Source organism: Phacochoerus africanus, chromosome 9 (assembly GCF_016906955.1).
Source record: "Phacochoerus africanus isolate WHEZ1 chromosome 9, ROS_Pafr_v1, whole genome shotgun sequence".
Classification (NCBI taxonomy): Eukaryota; Metazoa; Chordata; class Mammalia; order Artiodactyla; family Suidae; genus Phacochoerus; species Phacochoerus africanus.
Genome location: NC_062552.1, coordinates 48771141 through 48789202, shown reverse-complemented (window position 1 = coordinate 48789202; position 18062 = coordinate 48771141). Strand labels below are relative to the sequence as shown.

Below are 18062 nucleotides of genomic sequence, written 5' to 3'. Positions count from 1 at the left end.
TCAGCTCCTCCACTCTCCTGCCTCTCCTCTTGCCTTTCTGATGGCTGTTCATCCTCCTCCCACTTCCTAAAGGCAGGTGTGCCTGATGACTTCTCCTTGGCCCTTTCTTCCTCTCTCTAGGCCACCCTGTCAACTCCTTGGCCCCTCTTTGGAGGGGCTCTCAAATCTGCATGTTTGGCTCAGACCTCTCCCAGCCCCTGGTGATGGCCACTGGTTATTTCTCCCAGAATGGTGCTCCTGCTCTACGACTCTCAATGGCTCCCAGGGGCCATCAGAGAAGCAGCAAACTCCTCCCTGAGGCATTCAGGGCTCTGCTGAACCTGTCTCCGCTTCTTTCCCAATTCAGAGCCTTCGTTCATCCTGGCACTACGCTGTCTTTATTCTGCCCATCCCTGCAGCAGGACTCCCCTCCCTCCCACCTCTGCCCCAGGTAGCTCTCCACTTCCTGGTCTATGGCCCCTGCCTCTCCCTCAAAAGTCCTTCCTGACCCTCTTCCCCAATCAGATGATGCCCAGAGAACCTGTCCCAGGCTGCTTTGGCAAGAGCTTTTTTTTGATATTTCATGTAGCATTTTATTTCACAGTATATTATATAATTTTCTCACATTTCTGACTATTCTGTGAAAACTTTTATTTTTAATTACTCATTGAATTTTAAAAATTATTCAATGAATTTTATTCTTTATACTTTTTTTTTAAAGGGTTGCACCCATGACAAATGGAAGTTCCCAGGCTGGGGGTCAAATCAGAGCTACAGCTGCCAACCTACGCCACAGCCACAGCAACACAGGATCCAAGCCACATCTGCGACCTACACTGTAGCTTACGGCAACACTGGATCTTTAACCCACTGAGCGAGGCCAAGGATCCAACCCAAATCCTCATGGATACTAGACAGGTTTGTAACCTACAGAGCCACAATGGGAACCCCTGCAAGAGCCATTTCTGCGCTTGCTTTGAGCCTCCTTCCACTCCAGTCACATGGGGAGTTGGGTAGTGGGGAGTCACGGAAAATGCTCAATCTATGACCTTTAGTTTGCCCTGTTTGTCTAGAAGTCTCCTCAGCTGCAAAGTGAGGGGGTGGAATCGGATCCTCATTTCCCTAATGTCCCAAGTACCACCATTTTTGCTTATCCTTGTGCTACCTTTACTATCGTCCAGTCCTAAGTATTACTTACCTTACCTACTTTTTTCAAGCCTAAATAAAAAAGAAGCTTTAAACCAACATCACTTGTAAGAGATGCTGCAATAAAGAAAAAGTGAAGCATGAAAATAAACACCTAATAAAGGAAGAAATGTCTGTGTCTGGCCTCAAATCCTCCCGTGCATAATTCGGGGAAATCTAGCCCTAGAACGTCAAAGGTAAACATATCTGGATGCTAGCTGAAGTGACAATGACATTTTAATTAGTATCAACTATCGCAACTGCAAAAACACCGGCATGAATTGAACTCAAGTTTAATTTGAACAGAAACAGGTGGGTGTTTTTAAGAGAAAAAGGAGAAGGGGGCAGGTGGGGGTCCGCAGAGTCAGGGAAGGGAAAAATTACCAAGGGTCAAGTGTAAATGCAACTAGGCCCGTGGTGTCTTCCAGCTGCTATTACTCAAGTTAGGATTCTACTTCCCACAGGGACTGGGAGACAGAGACCCTGTCACCAGGCACTGGCTGGAACACATGATGAAAAATTTTGGCAGCCTTGAGTTTTCTCAGGCAGGCACTTTAAGAGGGGAGGGGATTAGAGTCATTTTAGGGAGGCAGCCTTGAGCTGTTAGAACCTATGTTAGTAGTTGCTCAAGTCTTTACAGGCCAGGCCTGAGGCCTAGTTGAGAAGAGCACTCAAGGGAGGGCTGGCTAGAATGTCATAAAGTAGAATCTTTGTCAGCTTCTTTCACTTAAAATACAAAGAACAAAATGTACCAATGCATTGATGAGACTATGTGCCAGGTGCTTCACAAGGTTATGTGGTAAATACCCCACAAAAAGGCTGAGCAACCTAAGGCTCAGAAAGATTAAATCACCTGCCCAAGGTCAGGCAGCCAGAAGTTGTGACTGGAGCCTAGGTCTCACTGGTTCCAGCGTGCACAGTCCCCTTCTATGTGTCTCAGCTCAGAACACCCACTTATGCCCATTGTGCCAGTGCCACTGGTCCAGACTATTGAATCTGGATCAACGTGTTGGGACAGGGCAGTGGTTCTCACCTCTGGCTGCACACTGGAATCACCTGGGGAGTTTTACAATGACTGAAGCTTGGGTTCCACCCCCAGAAGTTCGGATGTCATTGGTCTGGTGCACGGCCTGGACACAGGGATTTTTAGAAGCTCCCAGGTGATTCCTACGAACAGCCAGGTTTGCGATCCCCTGTGCTAGAAGCTTTCAGAGTGATCAAGAGCCCTGTGAAGAAGGCAGGCAGGTGGCAATGACCATGTCTTGCTGATGAGGAAACCAGCTCAGAGACATAAGACTCATAGAGTTAACAACGGCTGGGTATGGAATCAAGCTTCTTGACCTCTAGCTGTGAGTTCTCTGCCAAAGGTTACTGCTCCAGAGGAGTCTGAGAAGAAAAAAAGCAATGCCTCCAAACATACCCACGAGCAACTTCTCTTGTAAGTTAAAAGTTGTTTCTCACCTCTACTGAACACGTGGAAGAGGGGAGAGTGCTTGCTTCAGCCACAGGGCCAAAAACGAAGCCAAAGGATCCCAGAGAGGTGAGAAGTGGCCCCCTCCGACAGCGTTCCACCTGCAGAAGCCCAGGCTGGGCTGGAGCAGAAGGCCTGCACTTCTTTGATAGTGCTGCTTTCCACGCCCACATAACTGCAGCGGGTAGTGATCCTGGCTACCGGGCACTACTGGGACCTGGGCACAGCGAAGGAAGTCCTGGGCTTGTTACTATACCCTCCTGGGCAACGAGAGTCCTGCTGCAGTCACTGGACTCGCCCTCCCACCCCCAGCGTGCGCATGAGCCTAGTCCAATTGTGTGGGCTCGGAGAAGAGAGCGCACTGCCCACCCTGTGGAGACCTGGGGGACTTCAGAGGCTCCCAGGTGTGGGCAGTAAGACCACCGTCCACAGCTGGGGTCAGCAAAGCACCACTGCGTGTATCTGGAAGGGCTTAGGCTCTGCTCAGCCTTGAAGATGCCCTGAGGGGCGCCAGTAGCTGCAGGGCCTCAGGAAATGTGGCCACGAAGCGGGAGAGGCCCCAACCCACTCCAAACCCCTCAAAAATGCAACAATCCGAGATAGGCCTCAGGGCGCACTGGGACCATGACCAAACAGAGGGCGGCCACACCCCCAGGGAGAGGCCGGGTGCGGACCGCGGGGCGCAGCCCTCCCAGTCCAACCCCTCCACCCGGGTTCCCGCCGACGCCACCCTCCAGGCAGCGCTCTCCTGGAGCCAACCGGACCCACGGACCCGCGGAAGGGAAAGGGGACGGCCCCGGGGCGGCGGGACTGTCGTCGGAAGGCACCCTCCACGCCGAAGCCGTCTTCCAAGCCCCCCAACATGGCCCGCGGCGGCAGCCAGAATTGGAGCTCCGGGGAGTCAGACGGGCGGCCGGAGGAGCAGGGGGCCGAGGACACCGGGTGAGCCGGGGCGTCGGGGTCCCTGCCGCGCACTCTCCGCGGCGCGCTAACCCGCAGCCCCGGGCGCCGCCGGAACCTCCGCGAAGCTTCTGGGTCTTTGTGGCGTCACTGTCTCCTTGTGGAACCTTCCGCCGGCGCCGAATAAAACCCGCCGCGGAGGAGGCGGCGGCTCGAGTGCGGCGGTGCCGGGCGCGGAGGTCGGCCCGGCGCGGGCTGGCGGGCGGGCGGGAGGTTCGGGCGGCGGCGCCCGTGACCGTGACGCGCGGGCGGGCAGCGGGGGCGCGGGCCAGAGGCCCGACGGGGGCGTTCGGGGCGCACTGACCGTCCTGCCCGCCCCGCCCCGCAGAGACAAGATGGTGAAGGAGACCCAGTACTATGACATCCTGGGGGTGAAGCCCAGCGCCTCCCCGGAGGAGATCAAGAAGGCCTATCGGAAGCTGGCGCTCAAGTACCACCCGGACAAGAACCCGGATGAGGGCGAGAAGGTGCGGGCCGGGCTCGGGGCGGTGCGGGCCGGGCTCGCGCGGGGCCCGCCGTCAATTATTCAGCCCGGGAGCTCGGGGGCTGTGAATTATTGAAGTCTGTGGGGAACCCGAGCCGCATTTGTTGGTGAGGCGGTCGCCAGGCGCCGCGCACCCCGCAGCGGGGCCGCGCCGAGCCGAGGGTGGCCCGAGGCCGAGGGGGCGCGGCGCGGTCAGGTGGAGGGCACTTCGTCAAGCGCCCGCCCCTCGCCCGGCGAGAGCAGGCGGTGGGGGGGAGGCACCGGGGCCCCTCGTGAGCCCCTGCGCAGCCCATTCATTCCTCCGTTCGCTCCACGAGTGTTCAGGGGGCCCCTCCGAACGCCAAGGAGGGCTGGGACTGAAACGCGGGACCCCAGTTCTCATAGGATGTGCGGGCATTCCTTACAGGAGAGGCAGCCAGCCGGGAAACTGAGGCACGCGTGACCCGAAGTTGGTTACTTGCTGCGAATGACCAGGATTGGATTATTTTTGTGCTCATATTCCCTGTTGATGCGTAAGCCCTAGAGATGAGTTTCTTTTCGTCTGAGCTGGTACCTTGGACAAACCCGGTGTCCTTCTTGAGAATGGCTAGACTGGATTTGTCCTGGGGGCCGGTCTTCTGCCTGATAAAGGTTGTCAGACATTGATTAATCGCATTTTTCTTTATTAAAGAGGGACACGGAGATCTTTAATCTGACACATCATTTTATATGAACAGTCCGGATTTTCTGTGGCAAACGACCCATAATTGATCCTCAGTACCAATAATAGGCTGAAAAATGCTTTGCACAGCAGAGGCCTGAATTAAACTTTTCATCCTGTTCAAAGGAAGAGTCAAGCTGCTTTTTTATGCCCAAGGAGGCTCATTCTGCACCTGAATAGACGACTAGGAAGATCAGGCATTGATCCTTGGGAAAGCTTGTTGGCCTTCTCACTCCTCCTTTGACTTCTTGCTATTTTCTTATAAAACTTCGGATTATCTATCCTAGATGGTTGTTGGGAGGTGGGGCTTTTGTAGTAGCTGAGAGCAATGACACGCAGGTGGCTTTTGAAGCCACAGATCACCCATCTAGCATTTAGACCTGTGGAAATGGACCCTTTATAGAAATACCTGTCTCTGTTAGCTATTCCAAGCTGGAGAAAGCCGCCTAAGGTTGGCTGGGTGGCAACAGTGATGGAAGGTTTATATTTAGCCACATGTGCCTAGTATGGCTGTGACAAGTTTAAAATGCTTTCCTGTAAGACCATTTGTCTGTTACTTGTGCTCTGTCTCATCTATATTTAGGTGGCTTACTGTAGCTTTTAAAGTCACTGGCTTTCTACGTGGTGTTGGTGATTCATAGATGTGCTCCCTAAATTCATCGTAGGCTGTTTCTGAGAATCTCCTTTAAGGAGCACACACCCAGGCTTCTCATTTCACGTTTCAGGGGCAGCGTGTGGGAAAGCCTTCTGACCCTGGTTTCAGGGCACGTCTCAGAGCACTCTCCAAGAGCAAGTCATGGCTGTGCACCTGCAGTTGGAGTGAGTCTGCCCTTGGTGTTCTGAAGCTTTTTTTTAAATTGGACTTAACCTGTTCTACGTATCTGTAGGTGTTGCCCTGCATATGCTGGAATGAACGGGGTTAGTTGGTTGGTTTCAGACTAATATTTATAGTCAAGTACTGAATTTTAGTGTCACATTAGTAAGGCTCTTGAAGTGTCTGACATGGTCCTTTTCAGCTTAGGAGTCAGGGGTTCTGTGATGTTTCCACGCCAGGAATACTTTTCCCTCCCTACCTCCCATGAAGGGAGAAAACCCTTTAGTTATCAACTAAAACTTCTTCCTGGCGACTGCCTTTGACCGTAGGCTGAACCACTGACCCGGTCCTTATCCTTGAATTATGATTCCTTGTTTGCTGCCGGTATTCCCCAGAAATGAAAGGCGACTGGGAACACAGTTCATAGAAACTCTGCTGTGACGTTCAGGGGAGGACTCATTTATTCATTCGTTCGTTCACTAGATACTTCCTTTCTGGGCCTACTATGTGCTGGGCACCCTGTGTAGGCCTTTTCTTTTTTGTGCAAGTCTGTGTGTAGTTCTTGTCCACTTTTACCTGTCATCGGTAGAACCTTTTTATTTTTTTCCTCCAAGTTTGTCATTATATTAATGTCTCTTCAAAAATAGACTAAGCCAGTCTTGCTCCGAGACAACTGAGAAGGCTGTTGGGGTGTTGGTCTTTGTTTTGTGCCCTGTTGTCCTTTGTTGCTAAGCATTGGGCAGCCTGTGTTTGTTGTCAGGTGCTCTGCATGGAGTCTCTACTTTTCTGCGGCTGGTTTTCTGAAAGATACACAGGCAATGGGTCTGTGAGCAAGTGCTTTTCAGGGGCAGTGATAGAGGGGGTGTAGTCTTGGCTGTTAACCCCAGCCGGCCTTTGAGATGAATTTGATCTTTTGGCTGATTTCACTGTACCTCTTAGTTTTAATGATAGATTTTTAAGTTAAAAAATCATAAGAGGGAGCATAACAGTGAGGAACATTTCAGAATATTGGGGAAAATGGACCGAGCCTAACTGCTGTCCCTGTGCTTCTTTCCAGGCTTTTTCCAGGGTGGTTGTACATGGTCATCATGGTACATAGTTTTTTTCTCCTCACCTTATCATACATTTTATCATAAATACTTTTCCAGGTTGGCACATAGTCTCCAAAGCTATTTTTCCAGTTGCATTTTAATCTCATTAAAGGTCCCAAGGCAAGTTATTACAGTCTGGAAGATGAGCCTGTCAGAGTACTAATCTCCAACAGTGAGACGGGGTTCAGGCAGGGATCTGAATTAGCCTCTGGAAACCTGGGACCCCAGCGGTGGTGGGATCCTCCTCCGTGTGAGATCTGGCCTCTGATTGAATGCCCCAAGTGACAGGGCATTCCTTTTCCTTTTTAGATTCCTTATAAGTCCAGGTGTCTTTCAGGTAGCCTGAGTATTTGGTGTGTGTTTCCAGTGGACACTCTCATGAAGCATGAGCCTAGTACAGATGAGTCCACAAACTCTCCCAGAGCAACTCTCCGGGTTGTTTTCTGATCTCTACCAGGCCCCTTGTCCCTTCATCTTACTTTTCTGCTATGAAAAGGGTTTGTAGTGAATAATACCTGCTTTGTTACAGAAATGGCATGAAACTCAGCATATCAAAAGACCTAATTACCCTTGAATGTGAATCGGATGTCTCTAAGCCAATTATTTAACATTGCCTAGTTATTTGTTAGCTAGTATTTATTGGCTATCATTTATTATTAGATCTCTATGAGGGATTGAGAAAACCTAATTTCTCCGTCAGTTTCCATATTTGTATCTTCAAAGCACCCTCCCTTTTCTGTATATTTTCTGGAGCCAGCTGCATTATAGGATATATTTATTGATATCTTTCTTACAGACTAAACCATACTTCTGGAGGGCCAAGACCCTATCTCATGTACTCATTTCTCAGTTCCCAGAATCAAGCCATCCATCCAACAAATATGTACCAAATACCTTCCATGTGCCAACCAGCATTCTAGGTTTGGACATAGCTGTGGACAGAGCTGACCTAGCTCCCTGTCCTCATGGAGCTGACACTGCAATGGGGGACACAATCCCAGCAATAAGTGGTCTGCTGTTGGGGAACAGCCAGGAGCTAGAGCAGATTGTGGGGAGATGGAGGCAGAGGTGTCAGATTGGGCTTGTAGATCAGAAGAAGGACTGGCTTTTATTCCAGGTGAAATTGGCACCCTTGGGGGACTTGGGGCAAAGGGTTAACATGATTAGTAGGCTCCTGCTGGCTGCTGTGCGGAGAACAGATTGAAAGCTGGGTGAGGGCAGGAGATGGAGATCATTGAGGAGGTTATGTGGTAATCCAGGCCAAAGATGGTTGCCTCCTCCAGGGCGGATGTGGTGGTGGTAAGGGATGGGTTTTGGATATTTTATAATGTTCTGATTTTATTTTGAAAATGTCCGCATACCTACGGAAGAAATGAGAGTGGTACAATGAAACTTCATCAGTTGTAAATATATATCACTACATTTGCTTTCCCTAGCTCTTGTTATTATTTGCTAAAGCTTTTTTTTTTTTTGTCTCGTCTTTTTGCCTTTTCTAGGGCCCCTCTCAAGGCATATGGAGGTTCCCAGGCTAGGGGTCTGATTGGAGCTGTAGCCGCCAGTCTACACCACAGCCACAGCAACGTCAGATTCAAGCCATGTCTGCGACCTACACCACAGCTCACAGCAATGCTGGATCCCCAACCCACTGAGCAAGGCCAGGGATTGAACCCTCAACCTCATGGTTCCTAGTTGGATTCGTTAACCACTGAGCCATGACGGGAACTCCCTGCTGAAGCTTTTGAGAGTAAGTCACGTACGTCATAACTTTTCAGCCCAAAATGTTTCTCCTAGGGAAAAAACATCTTGTACATAATCATAGTACAATTAGCAAATTTAAGAACTTTAACATTAAGAAAAAAATTCCTATTTTCACGGTTTTTCCAATGTTCTTTGTAGCCATTTTCCCCCAGTGCAGGATCCAATCCAGGATCCAATCGTGGGTCACACATCGCATTTAGTTTTCCTATTTTTTAGTTTTGCAGAATGTCCTTCAATTTGGGTTTCCTGATTGTTTTCTTACAGTTGGAGTCCAGGATACATTTCTGGCAGGAGTGTCACACATATGGTATTTTGTCTGTCTTGGTGGAAATAGACATTTGAAGGTAGCACCAGAAGAATTTATTGACAAATAAGATGTGAGGGAGAGGAAATGAGGTTTTGGCATTGCCAGTGAGATATGGAAGAGACTGTGGGAGGGGCAGGATTTTGGGGGATCAGGACAGGTTTGTGCACAGTGTCTGCAAGCTGCATACAGATAGGCGCTCACAAGATATGAGTAGTTGAATTTCACGCTAGTAAACTAGGAAAGCAGCCCTCCTGAGCTAGAAAGCCAGAAGGAGCACCCGGGAGTCCTGGGCTTTACCTGGTTGTAGGTTAAGCCCTGGCTGGTCCCACTGCAGCCTAGCTCCGCTCCCCTTCTTCCTGTTGGGAGCAGCCTGAGGAGAAACTTTCCTTCCTACCCCTCTCTCTCTTCTTCTCTGCAGCCGCCCTGCCACTCACTGCTTAACAATATATGCCCTGTGTTTCCCTCTCTGCAAGGGGAGTAAATGGAAAGGTCAGGTTCCAGGAGTTCCCGTCATGGCGTAGTGGTTAACAAACCTGACTAGGAACCATGAGGCTTCAGGTTTGATCCCTGGCCTTGCTCAGTTAAGGATCTGGCATTGCCATGAGCTGTGGTATAGGTCGCAGACGGGGCTCGGATCTGGCCTTGCTGTGGCTGTGGCATAAACCGGCAGCTGCAGCTCCTATTTGACCCCTAGCCTGGGAACCTCTATATGTTGCAGGTGCGGCCCTAGAAGAGACAACAAAACAATACAAAACAAAACCAAAAAAAAGTCAGATTCCAGATAGCTTACAGACCCACCAGTGATTGGGGGGGTTGGGTGCAGAATGCCTCTGTCACTGCATTCATGTGGTATCTTTGCTTCATAAACAACTCAAACCTCCTCTCTCTCTCATCTCTTTTTTCTTTTAAAGTTTAAGCTCATATCCCAGGCATATGAAGTACTTTCAGATCCAAAGAAAAGGGACATTTATGACCAGGGTGGCGAGCAGGCGATTAAGGAAGGAGGCTCAGGCAGCCCCAGCTTCTCTTCCCCCATGGACATCTTCGACATGTTCTTTGGTGGCGGAGGACGGATGGCTAGAGAGAGAAGAGGTAAGTGCTTTGAAAAACTTTAAGCAAGTTATAGTTTCCAAATTGTACATGTTATTGGAATCAGGATGGATCATGCCTTAAAAGGGTGTGGTTGTCATGTTTGGCCATCATTAGCTTTACCTAGTTCATCACTTGTCTAGAATCCAAGAATCTCTTAGTGCATTTAGCAGTTAATTGCCTGACACTCTCCAAACACCACATATAAAGAAGCAGATGGTGGTGAGGAAAAAGGAAGGCCCAGTTCATCGGGGCCTCTTTTTCTCTTTTGTTGGGGTCACCTTCCCAAATGTCCTAAGGGACATAAATGGCACCTCCCATGGTTATTGGGATGCCTCTACCGAGAGTGCTTTTCTCCCCTCCTGCCACCCTCCTCCCCATGCTCTGGACCTGGGCCAGGGCCCGTGGGCTGTTTCTGGCTGGTGCTCTGCCATGGGCAGTGTGGCAGTGTGCTTAGGAGATTTTTCTAGGTAACAAAATTTACTCCTTGATTGAATATTTTTGTGAAAGAAACTACCTTGCTACTCTCTTCAGAATGCATTAGGACTGATGGGTGAATGAGGAACTAGCAGTGGCCCCAGGCCTCTGTTTTTGAGGTCTGGGGTTTGCTCTTCCTAAGTTTTCTACTTTTTACCTCCTGCCAGGCTGGACCATCACCTCTGAGTGTTACCAGTGGCTTCTCATAGCCCCCTGCCCCTGTCTGGTTTATAGTTAATACTGTGCTTTGGACCTCAAAACCACATAGATAACCCATCCTGGACGAAGTCAAAAGAGATAAGCTCTGCACTGAGGGTTAGGAAAGGTGGTTTGGGTCAATAAGAGGCCCCTGGATAAAAAAGCGGTACTTGCTCTCACATTATAATTGATCTTTGATCTTTGAAAAGCGTGGCTGTCGATTCTGTGAATATGGTGTGCTGAAAATCACCAAGTGTTTATTAGGGGAAAATCCTGACCCTGTTGTCTGGGTACGTTGCCTGCTCGTATAGTTGACAGTGTGGATGTGATTAACACCTTGGGCATCCTCTTGCCCAACTCTCTTATTGTCTTGAGATGAACAACTTCACACTCTTAATTAAGTCATCTCACAAAGTTGACAGCCAGTGAACAAGGACAGCTCATCTCAGTGATCACAAGAGCCCTCCGGGCAGCAGAGAGGGACCTGATACTGTGGATCCTGACAGGTTGGCATGGCGCCACAGCCAGCAGACTCCCACCCTGACGATGAAAGGCCCACTGTCCTGGATGCACAGACAAGATTTCTACAGATGAAAGAGTTCCCACTTGGCCACGAGTCATAGAAGGGCTCACCAAGTAAAGGGCGTTATGCTCAAGGACGAGTTTCACTTAAAGGTCCAGAGACCCACTTCATGCATTATCTGTAAGGAGAGGGCTCCTTCTGGGGGAGAACCTAGTTAACCAGTTTCATTGGTTGACACTGTCTTAGGTTTTCTTACTGATCTCTCTTTCTCAGATTTGTTCTTAGAAAATAAAGGTGGAATGCCTTTTTGTTGACATATATAAATGATTAATTAGCTCATAGCTGGAAAGGGTATTAATTCACATATTGGCAGAGGGCCAGAAAGATGGGCCAGGTGTAACAGAAGCACTACTTGCTGCAGGGAAGGGAGTGAATACATGGGTGGTTTTGAGTCTCTGGAGACTTCATTTAACTGTCATGTGGGTGGTATTTAATACAGTGGTATTTTTACTATAGTATTACTAATTATTTTTTATAAATCCCTTGGCAAGGCAAGAATGTTGTACATCAGTTGTCTGTAACTCTTGAAGATTTATATAATGGAGTCACAAAGAAATTGGCTCTCCAGAAAAATGTAATTTGTGAGAAATGTGAAGGTAAGAACTAATTTTTGAATGAATCTCATAGTTCTGATCCCTTAGATCTGGAAACAGTCCTTATTGTTTTATAGTTAGAGAAAAATAATTTATCTTTTCAAATGTGAGGGCCAGAGATTATAGACAGGGAGCCTGAGGGCCAAAGCTGTTTTATTTGGCCCTGTGCATTTTTTATTTGGACTGCACATTTATTTAATATGTTGATAATTACTTTAAAAATATAAAAGTCAAGACAGCTCACCCAACCTAGGGGTCAGCAAACTTTTGCTGAAAAAGGCCAGACAGTAAGTATTTTGGGCTTTGTGGGTCATTCAGTCTCCTCATACCTGTACAACTCTTGGTGCAAAAGCAGCCATAGTCAGTAAGCAAACATGATGTGTATCTATCTTCCAGTAAAGCTTTATTTACAAAACCTGGCAGCTGGCCATAGTTTACTGATCCTTGACTTAAACGTAATTAATGTAATTTTTTAAAATCTGATTTTTCAAGAAAAGTCAGATGTGGTGACTTTATCCCATATTGTTCCACAGAGAAGTAGCCTGAGCTGGGTAGCCACCCTTATGGACAGCGCTGTGTTCTCCAAGCTCCACCAGTCATGTGTAGGCATGGGTGTTTTTCCATCCTGGGGGAAGAAAACTAGTTGGTGGAGCTAAAGCAATGAATTTGTCTTGGCACAGCCAAAACCACAAATGTTTGTGATCACTTGTTAACGTCTGGATATTGTCTGCTGGGCTAGAATCATCCAGACTCTTCCACATGGCTTTTCATGATTGTAAATAGAATTAAAACCCCAGTGTCCAATGTCATGGCTCATTACCTTTCTATGGTGGCACCCAGCAGAGGTGCTTCAAAGGGAAGAGCACACCCTGGTTCTTATCTCCCCGCAGGCGTTGGCGGGAAGAAGGGATCTGTGGAGAAGTGCCCTGTGTGCAAGGGGCGAGGGATGCAGATTCACATCCAGCAGATAGGGCCAGGCATGGTGCAGCAGATCCAGACCGTGTGCATCGAGTGCAAGGGCCAGGGCGAGCGCATCAACCCCAAGGACCGCTGCGAAAACTGCAGTGGTGCCAAGGTCATCCGGGAGAAGAAGATCATCGAGGTGCACGTGGAGAAAGGTGAGGCTGCACAGCTCGGGAGCCCCCCGCTGGTGGGAATGCTGCTCAGGGGCTGATCGTGGGGCATGCAGGGATCAGGGAAATGAGCTCACAGATTAGAGCCTGCCATCAATCCTTCCACCTTCCAAGGCCTCTTCCCTCGCCTTTATTTCCATCCGTATCACGAGCCAAGGTTTTCATGCAGAGGTCTGCTTCTTTGAGATAAAGAAAACCTTTTTTTTTAAGGTTTTCTAATGCTCTGGAAGTCACTTGACCTTGATTTTGGTTAAACCCCTTTTGTGCCATTTTCAAACCATTCCTTTAGAACCATTTGGAGGGCTCCTCCTAATGGCTTTTGTCCCACATTGGCTGATAAGAACTTAAGTAAGTCTTCGTAGTTATGTGTCCCTTTTCGCCACACTTCCCCCTCTGTTGCAGCAGTCTTTCAAATCCAGTGTCGTCCCCCTGCTATTCATTTTGCCTGGGGCTATCATTTTAAGGTCTTTTTCCACTCTGACATGTTCCCCTGATTATTCTTTGACTTTCTGTCTTTTCTGTTCTTTCTTTTTAATAGCTGTACCCATGGTATATGGAAGTTCCCGGGCCAGGGATCAAGTCCAAGGTGCAGCTGTGACCTTTGCTGTAGCTGCAGCAATTGGGATCCTTAACTGCTGTACCACAGAGGGAACTCCTATCCTGTGACTTTCTAATCCATTGAATATAGCCATGAGAGAGGAGACCAAAGTACATAATCCAACACCCAAACTAACACAGGTTGAAGGACTTAATAACCCTGTGCCCGTGTGTACACAGTGACTTATTAGAAGATCCCCAGAGTTGAGCACTGTGTGCGTGTTGTGGGTGGTGACCTCGTGCTTGCAGAGAAGCATTACCTGTCACTTTCCAGGGCCTGGGCAGGCAGGAGTGTCTGGTGAACTTGTGATGTGATGGCCTCTTTTCCCACTCTCCCTGCTGCATGCTTGGCTGAGGCCTCTCAGTGTTAATCCCAGCCAGCACTCCCAGCCCCATGCCTGCACAAAGTGGGGAGGTTTGATGAATAAAGAAGCCCCAAAGGGCTCTGTGTGCCTCCTTCAAAAGCTTTGTTGAAAGTATGGTTTTTAAGAGAAATGGCTAATCAGAAAGGGATGATGTTTCATAGGTATGAAAGATGGGCAAAAGATACTGTTTCATGGAGAAGGAGATCAGGAGCCTGAGCTGGAGCCTGGTGATGTCATAATTGTGCTTGATCAGAAGGATCATAGTGTCTTTCAGAGACGAGGCCATGACTTGATCATGAAAATGAAAATTCAGCTTTGTGAAGCCCTGTGTGGCTTCAAGAAGACGATAAAAACACTGGATGATCGAGTCCTTGTTATTACATCCAAATCAGGTAATGTTTCAAATGTGTGTTCTGTTGTAGTTGTTCTGCACGTTTGGCTTTGTAGTACAGCTTAGCCTGGTTTCACATTCAGGACTGACTGCTGTTGCGCAAGTGAAGTGTGACTTGATTTTCTCTAAATTTAAAGTCATCACTAAAAGACTCTTGAGAATTTTGTGAGTCTCCTAGGAAAAAAATTCAAAGCTTGAGTAGAGAACCTCCAACAGGCATCTTAGGGATCTAAAACTCTAACTGGAACCTGCCAATTTAACTTACATGTTTAAACAATTAACTTCTGTGTAGTAAGAAAACACAGCTGATAATAGGTGTTCTTCTGTCAGATGGTGATCTGTGCTGATTCATCCATGTTTCTCTAGCCTCTGTATTGTTACATGGGAGAGACATTTTAAAATCGAATTTTTCTGAAAAGACATTGCTTGCCAGCTTATCCTTGGCGGCTTCCACAGAACTGCCTGCCTGCATACACCTACGCAAGCTGGAGGGAGCTGCCTCTGGACCAAAAGGGTTCTCAACAGCCTCAGGGCTCAGGCTGCCAGAATTAGGAGATTGAAGGCAGCTATGTACCTCCCGGGAGAGCTGACTCACTCTTTCTCTCACATGTGGTTGGCCACGCTTGGTCCCACCGTTTCCCTGCCCCCAGTGAGTTAGAAGCAGAAGCATGAGAAGTTGTGCAGAGGGCGAGTGGTGACACCTGATAGGAACAAAGAGACAGAAAAACGATTACAAACAAAGAACCTAACAAGCCCAGCAGCCTGGGGCCCTTTAGCTAAGGGGCCCCAGTCTTGCAGTCAGTGGCTCCGAGGGCCACGTGTGAGTCACAGCACTGACTGCCAAGGAAAGAGTCCTCCACACACTTTATTTAAAAACTCCTATGAGCTACTTTAAAAAGATTTCCTTCTGGGCGAGTTCATCCAGGGTAGTGGGATGCTGAATCAATGAGTGTTTAGCTCCCCCGACCCCACTTCTTGTGAACATTGCTTTCCTTCTTTGTCCATTTTCATTACTGAGCTGAAGAGCATATTTTTTATCCCTTGCCTTTTCATGTTTGGAAGGAAATAATATTTTTAGATTTTGGGGAGAACCAAAAGCTCTAGGGGCGAGACTCCCATGATGCCTTCTGAAAAAGTGCAGGAAAAGTGTAGATGTAAGGTGCAGCGAGCGCAAGCCAGCTTCAGGGTGTGGGGTGACGGCCCGTGGCCCCCTTGTGGGCCCCCCACCCAGAGGCTGGTTCTCCTGCCAGGGAGGGTCTGGCTGGACTTCTTTGAGGCCCATTCCTGCTCCACGCTCCGCTTGAGGCTGTTAAGACCAGACTGTCCTTCACTCGGGAAGGGTGTTTGTAGTGACCCGAAGAGACAGACTGATGGGTCTTGGCCCTGTTTACCCAGACTTGAGTGTTTGATTCCTGGTTCCATTTAAGCCAACCTACCTTATGATGGAGGCGCCAGCTTCCTCCTCCTCGACCTGCTGCTGGAGCCCAGCATGCGGGCCAGCATCCCCTCCCTTCCACCCTGCCCTGTCCTCAGATGGGGATCGTTCTAATCAGATGATCTGTAACCCCTGCCTTTGGCAGCTGCTGGGGGGCTGCTGGGGTCTGTCCCGGGAACAGGGACCTGACCTCTCCAGGCCACCCTCCATTTTCCTGTTTCCTAAGTAAGCCTTTTTTGTGGCAGGTGAGGTGATAAAGCACGGGGACCTGAAATGTGTGCGTAATGAAGGAATGCCCATCTACAAAGCACCCCTGGAGAAAGGGACTCTGATCATACAGTTTTTAGTAAGTTCATGTGTTTTATTCTCGTGGGCCTATTAAATGCCTTAGTTGGGAAGGGAAGAAACAACTGCTCTTTCCCACCTCACCTTTTATAGGTTATTTTTCCTGAAAAACACTGGCTTCCTCAAGACAAGCTTCCCCAGCTGGAAGCTCTGCTCCCTCCTCGACAGAAAGTCAGGATAACGGATGACATGGATCAGGTGGAGCTGAAGGAGTTTAATCCCAATGAGCAGAACTGGCGCCAGCACAGGGAGGCCTATGAGGAGGACGATGATGGGCCCCGGGCCGGCGTGCAGTGCCAGACGGCATGAGGGGGCCCCGGAGCAGCATGGCCCAGCTGGACTAGCACTGATGAATGTAAAGTTGGCACAATGAAAATGGCATCGCTTTAATGGCCTCGTGTTTGGGGTGTCCTGTGTATGTGTTCAGCATTCTCAACTGCTGAGTGTCTTTTTGGTTTTTCTTTTGGTTGTAACTTAAGTTATAGCTTAATTTATATTTAAATGTTTTAAGTGTAAATCACTTCTAGTCTGCATATGGAATCTGTTCATTTACATTTTCAGGAAACTTCTGAGATACCAGTGACCGCACTGACACTTTGTGCTTCTAGTGGCTTTGCCATAATTCATTTCTACCAATAAAGCACAGCCCAGTGAACAGCACTTAGCTCCCTAGCAAACCTCCAGGCATGAAGTGGGCGAACTGGCTCATCTCTTGCTCCGTGCCTCTTTGCCTCCCCCTGCCCCCCCATGGCAAAATTATGAGGGTATGATCTCAGGGCTGCTAATGTGGCATTTCCAAATCTAGATGATTCTCCTCAAGAATAAAAGCACATCTGTGGATTGGACTTGGCTGCAGGGCCTGGTTCACGCTGAGTGGGCTGCAGGGCCAACTTGGTTCCTCCTGTTCTGTGCCCTTGAATGTTTGGAATAGGGTGTGAGTGTGTCTGATCATCTCTCTTGGAAGCTTCCTGAACCTTCCAAGCCTTGTGGTGAGGACAAACCAGTGTTTTAAATGAAACGCTGATAAAACTGTTTGCGTGCGACCCCTGCACTGTTTGTTGTTTTATCTTCTGTTGACAGCCTTTGCAGTGCTCTCCCACCAAAGTGCTTACTTGTAAAGAAAACGAAACCATCCGTGTCCCCAGCAGCCTCAGTGCAGCAACAGAAGCCTTGGGAGAATGCTGGTGGTTCATCCCCATGGCACAGCCAGCTTCCCTGTCTGACCACTGATCCTGGATGACTTGAGGGTCTGGAAAGGCAGAGAACATCTCAGTGTTTCCCACCTCATTCTCCCAGATTCAACTCCCTTCCAAAGGATGGTTCCTTTCCTTGCACAGCCATATCACAAAGGGCTTCCTGCTCAAGGGATAATGTTTTATTTAGTGAGAACTAAAGCTCTACTCTGGACTGCAGTCTCTATAGACTGCCATGTAAATGATAGCTTGTTTGAAGGGACAAGAGTCATTAATTTTCTGGTAGGTAGACTACAATTTAAATTTAGGGCTACCTCAACCTTTAGCCACTACTCCTTTCCTTCCCGCAATACTCACAAAGAAAAATTGCTGCCTTCTTCTAAGCTGCTGGGTTAAAGCAGAGGCCACTTTTCAGATCCACCCTTACTTGGTTATACAGTACCTGAGAGTTTGACTGAGGCCAGGGACCTCCCCAGGAGGGCCAAAGGGCAGATCAGACCCATGGCAGGTAGGTCCAGAGGATGGACCAGGCTCCAGCAGAAGATTGCTGACTAGTGGGTGGGCACAATTTGCTCAAATAAGGTATAAAAAAGCCTACCTGTCCCACTTTGACCAATAGTCAGGAAAGACATAAAACCTATTCTTTCAAATAAGCCTATATGAAAATCAATTTACAAATGGACCACAACTCCAGGGTGTTTTGTTTCTGTGCTGTGTCTTCCTAATAAATTATTGCTAGAAAATTACTGTCTAGTTGATGATGGGGCAAAATTACATTCAGCTCCTTGTCATGTAATAGAATTTGGAGGGTGTTGCTTGAAATTTATGCCACCTGTACATTTGTCAGCTTAAAATTAAAATCAAGCTGGTATGAGAGACAGATGGTTTGGGGCTTTTTTTTTTTTTTTTTTTTT

General features: G+C 48.4%; 1 protein-coding gene and 1 long non-coding RNA gene across 4 annotated transcripts; one reads left to right on the top strand and one right to left on the bottom strand.

Moving 5' to 3' along the window:
• Window positions 1-3326: 3326 nt before the first annotated feature.
• Window positions 3327-18024, top strand: DNAJA4 (DnaJ heat shock protein family (Hsp40) member A4). Of its 3 annotated transcripts, none has more exons than XM_047797859.1 (8): window positions 3327-3577; window positions 3924-4062; window positions 9661-9841; window positions 11588-11692; window positions 12580-12807; window positions 13946-14176; window positions 15856-15956; window positions 16049-18024. In XM_047797859.1, exons 1-8 carry the CDS (start codon window positions 3498-3500, stop codon window positions 16262-16264), a joined length of 1281 nt encoding a protein of 426 aa, XP_047653815.1. In that variant the 5' UTR covers window positions 3327-3497; the 3' UTR covers window positions 16265-18024. The 3 variants fall into 3 exon arrangements, with proteins under 3 accessions (XP_047653815.1, XP_047653816.1, XP_047653817.1); XM_047797860.1 differs by lacking the exon at window positions 3327-3577 and adding an exon at window positions 3692-3774; XM_047797861.1 differs by lacking the exon at window positions 3327-3577 and adding an exon at window positions 5505-5598 and having other exon boundaries at window positions 3907-4062.
• LOC125136924 (uncharacterized) lies at window positions 12076-15859 on the bottom strand. Its single transcript, XR_007137261.1, has 2 exons — window positions 14441-15859; window positions 12076-14349 (listed from the first exon to the last, which is right to left on the bottom strand). It is a non-coding gene; the product is annotated as an uncharacterized LOC125136924 (long non-coding RNA).
• Window positions 18025-18062: the final 38 nt, after the last annotated feature.

Bases quoted from the DNA above. Each gene is read 5' to 3' on its own strand.
- DNAJA4 (XM_047797859.1), top strand. From the start codon at position 3,498: ATGGCCCGCGGCGGCAGCCAGAATTGGAGCTCCGGGGAGTCAGACGGG. The intron at 11,693-12,579 runs GTAAGAACTAAT...ATCTCCCCGCAG, and splicing joins AATTTGTGAGAAATGTGAAG to GCGTTGGCGGGAAGAAGGGA. The intron at 12,808-13,945 runs GTGAGGCTGCAC...GATGTTTCATAG, and splicing joins CGAGGTGCACGTGGAGAAAG to GTATGAAAGATGGGCAAAAG.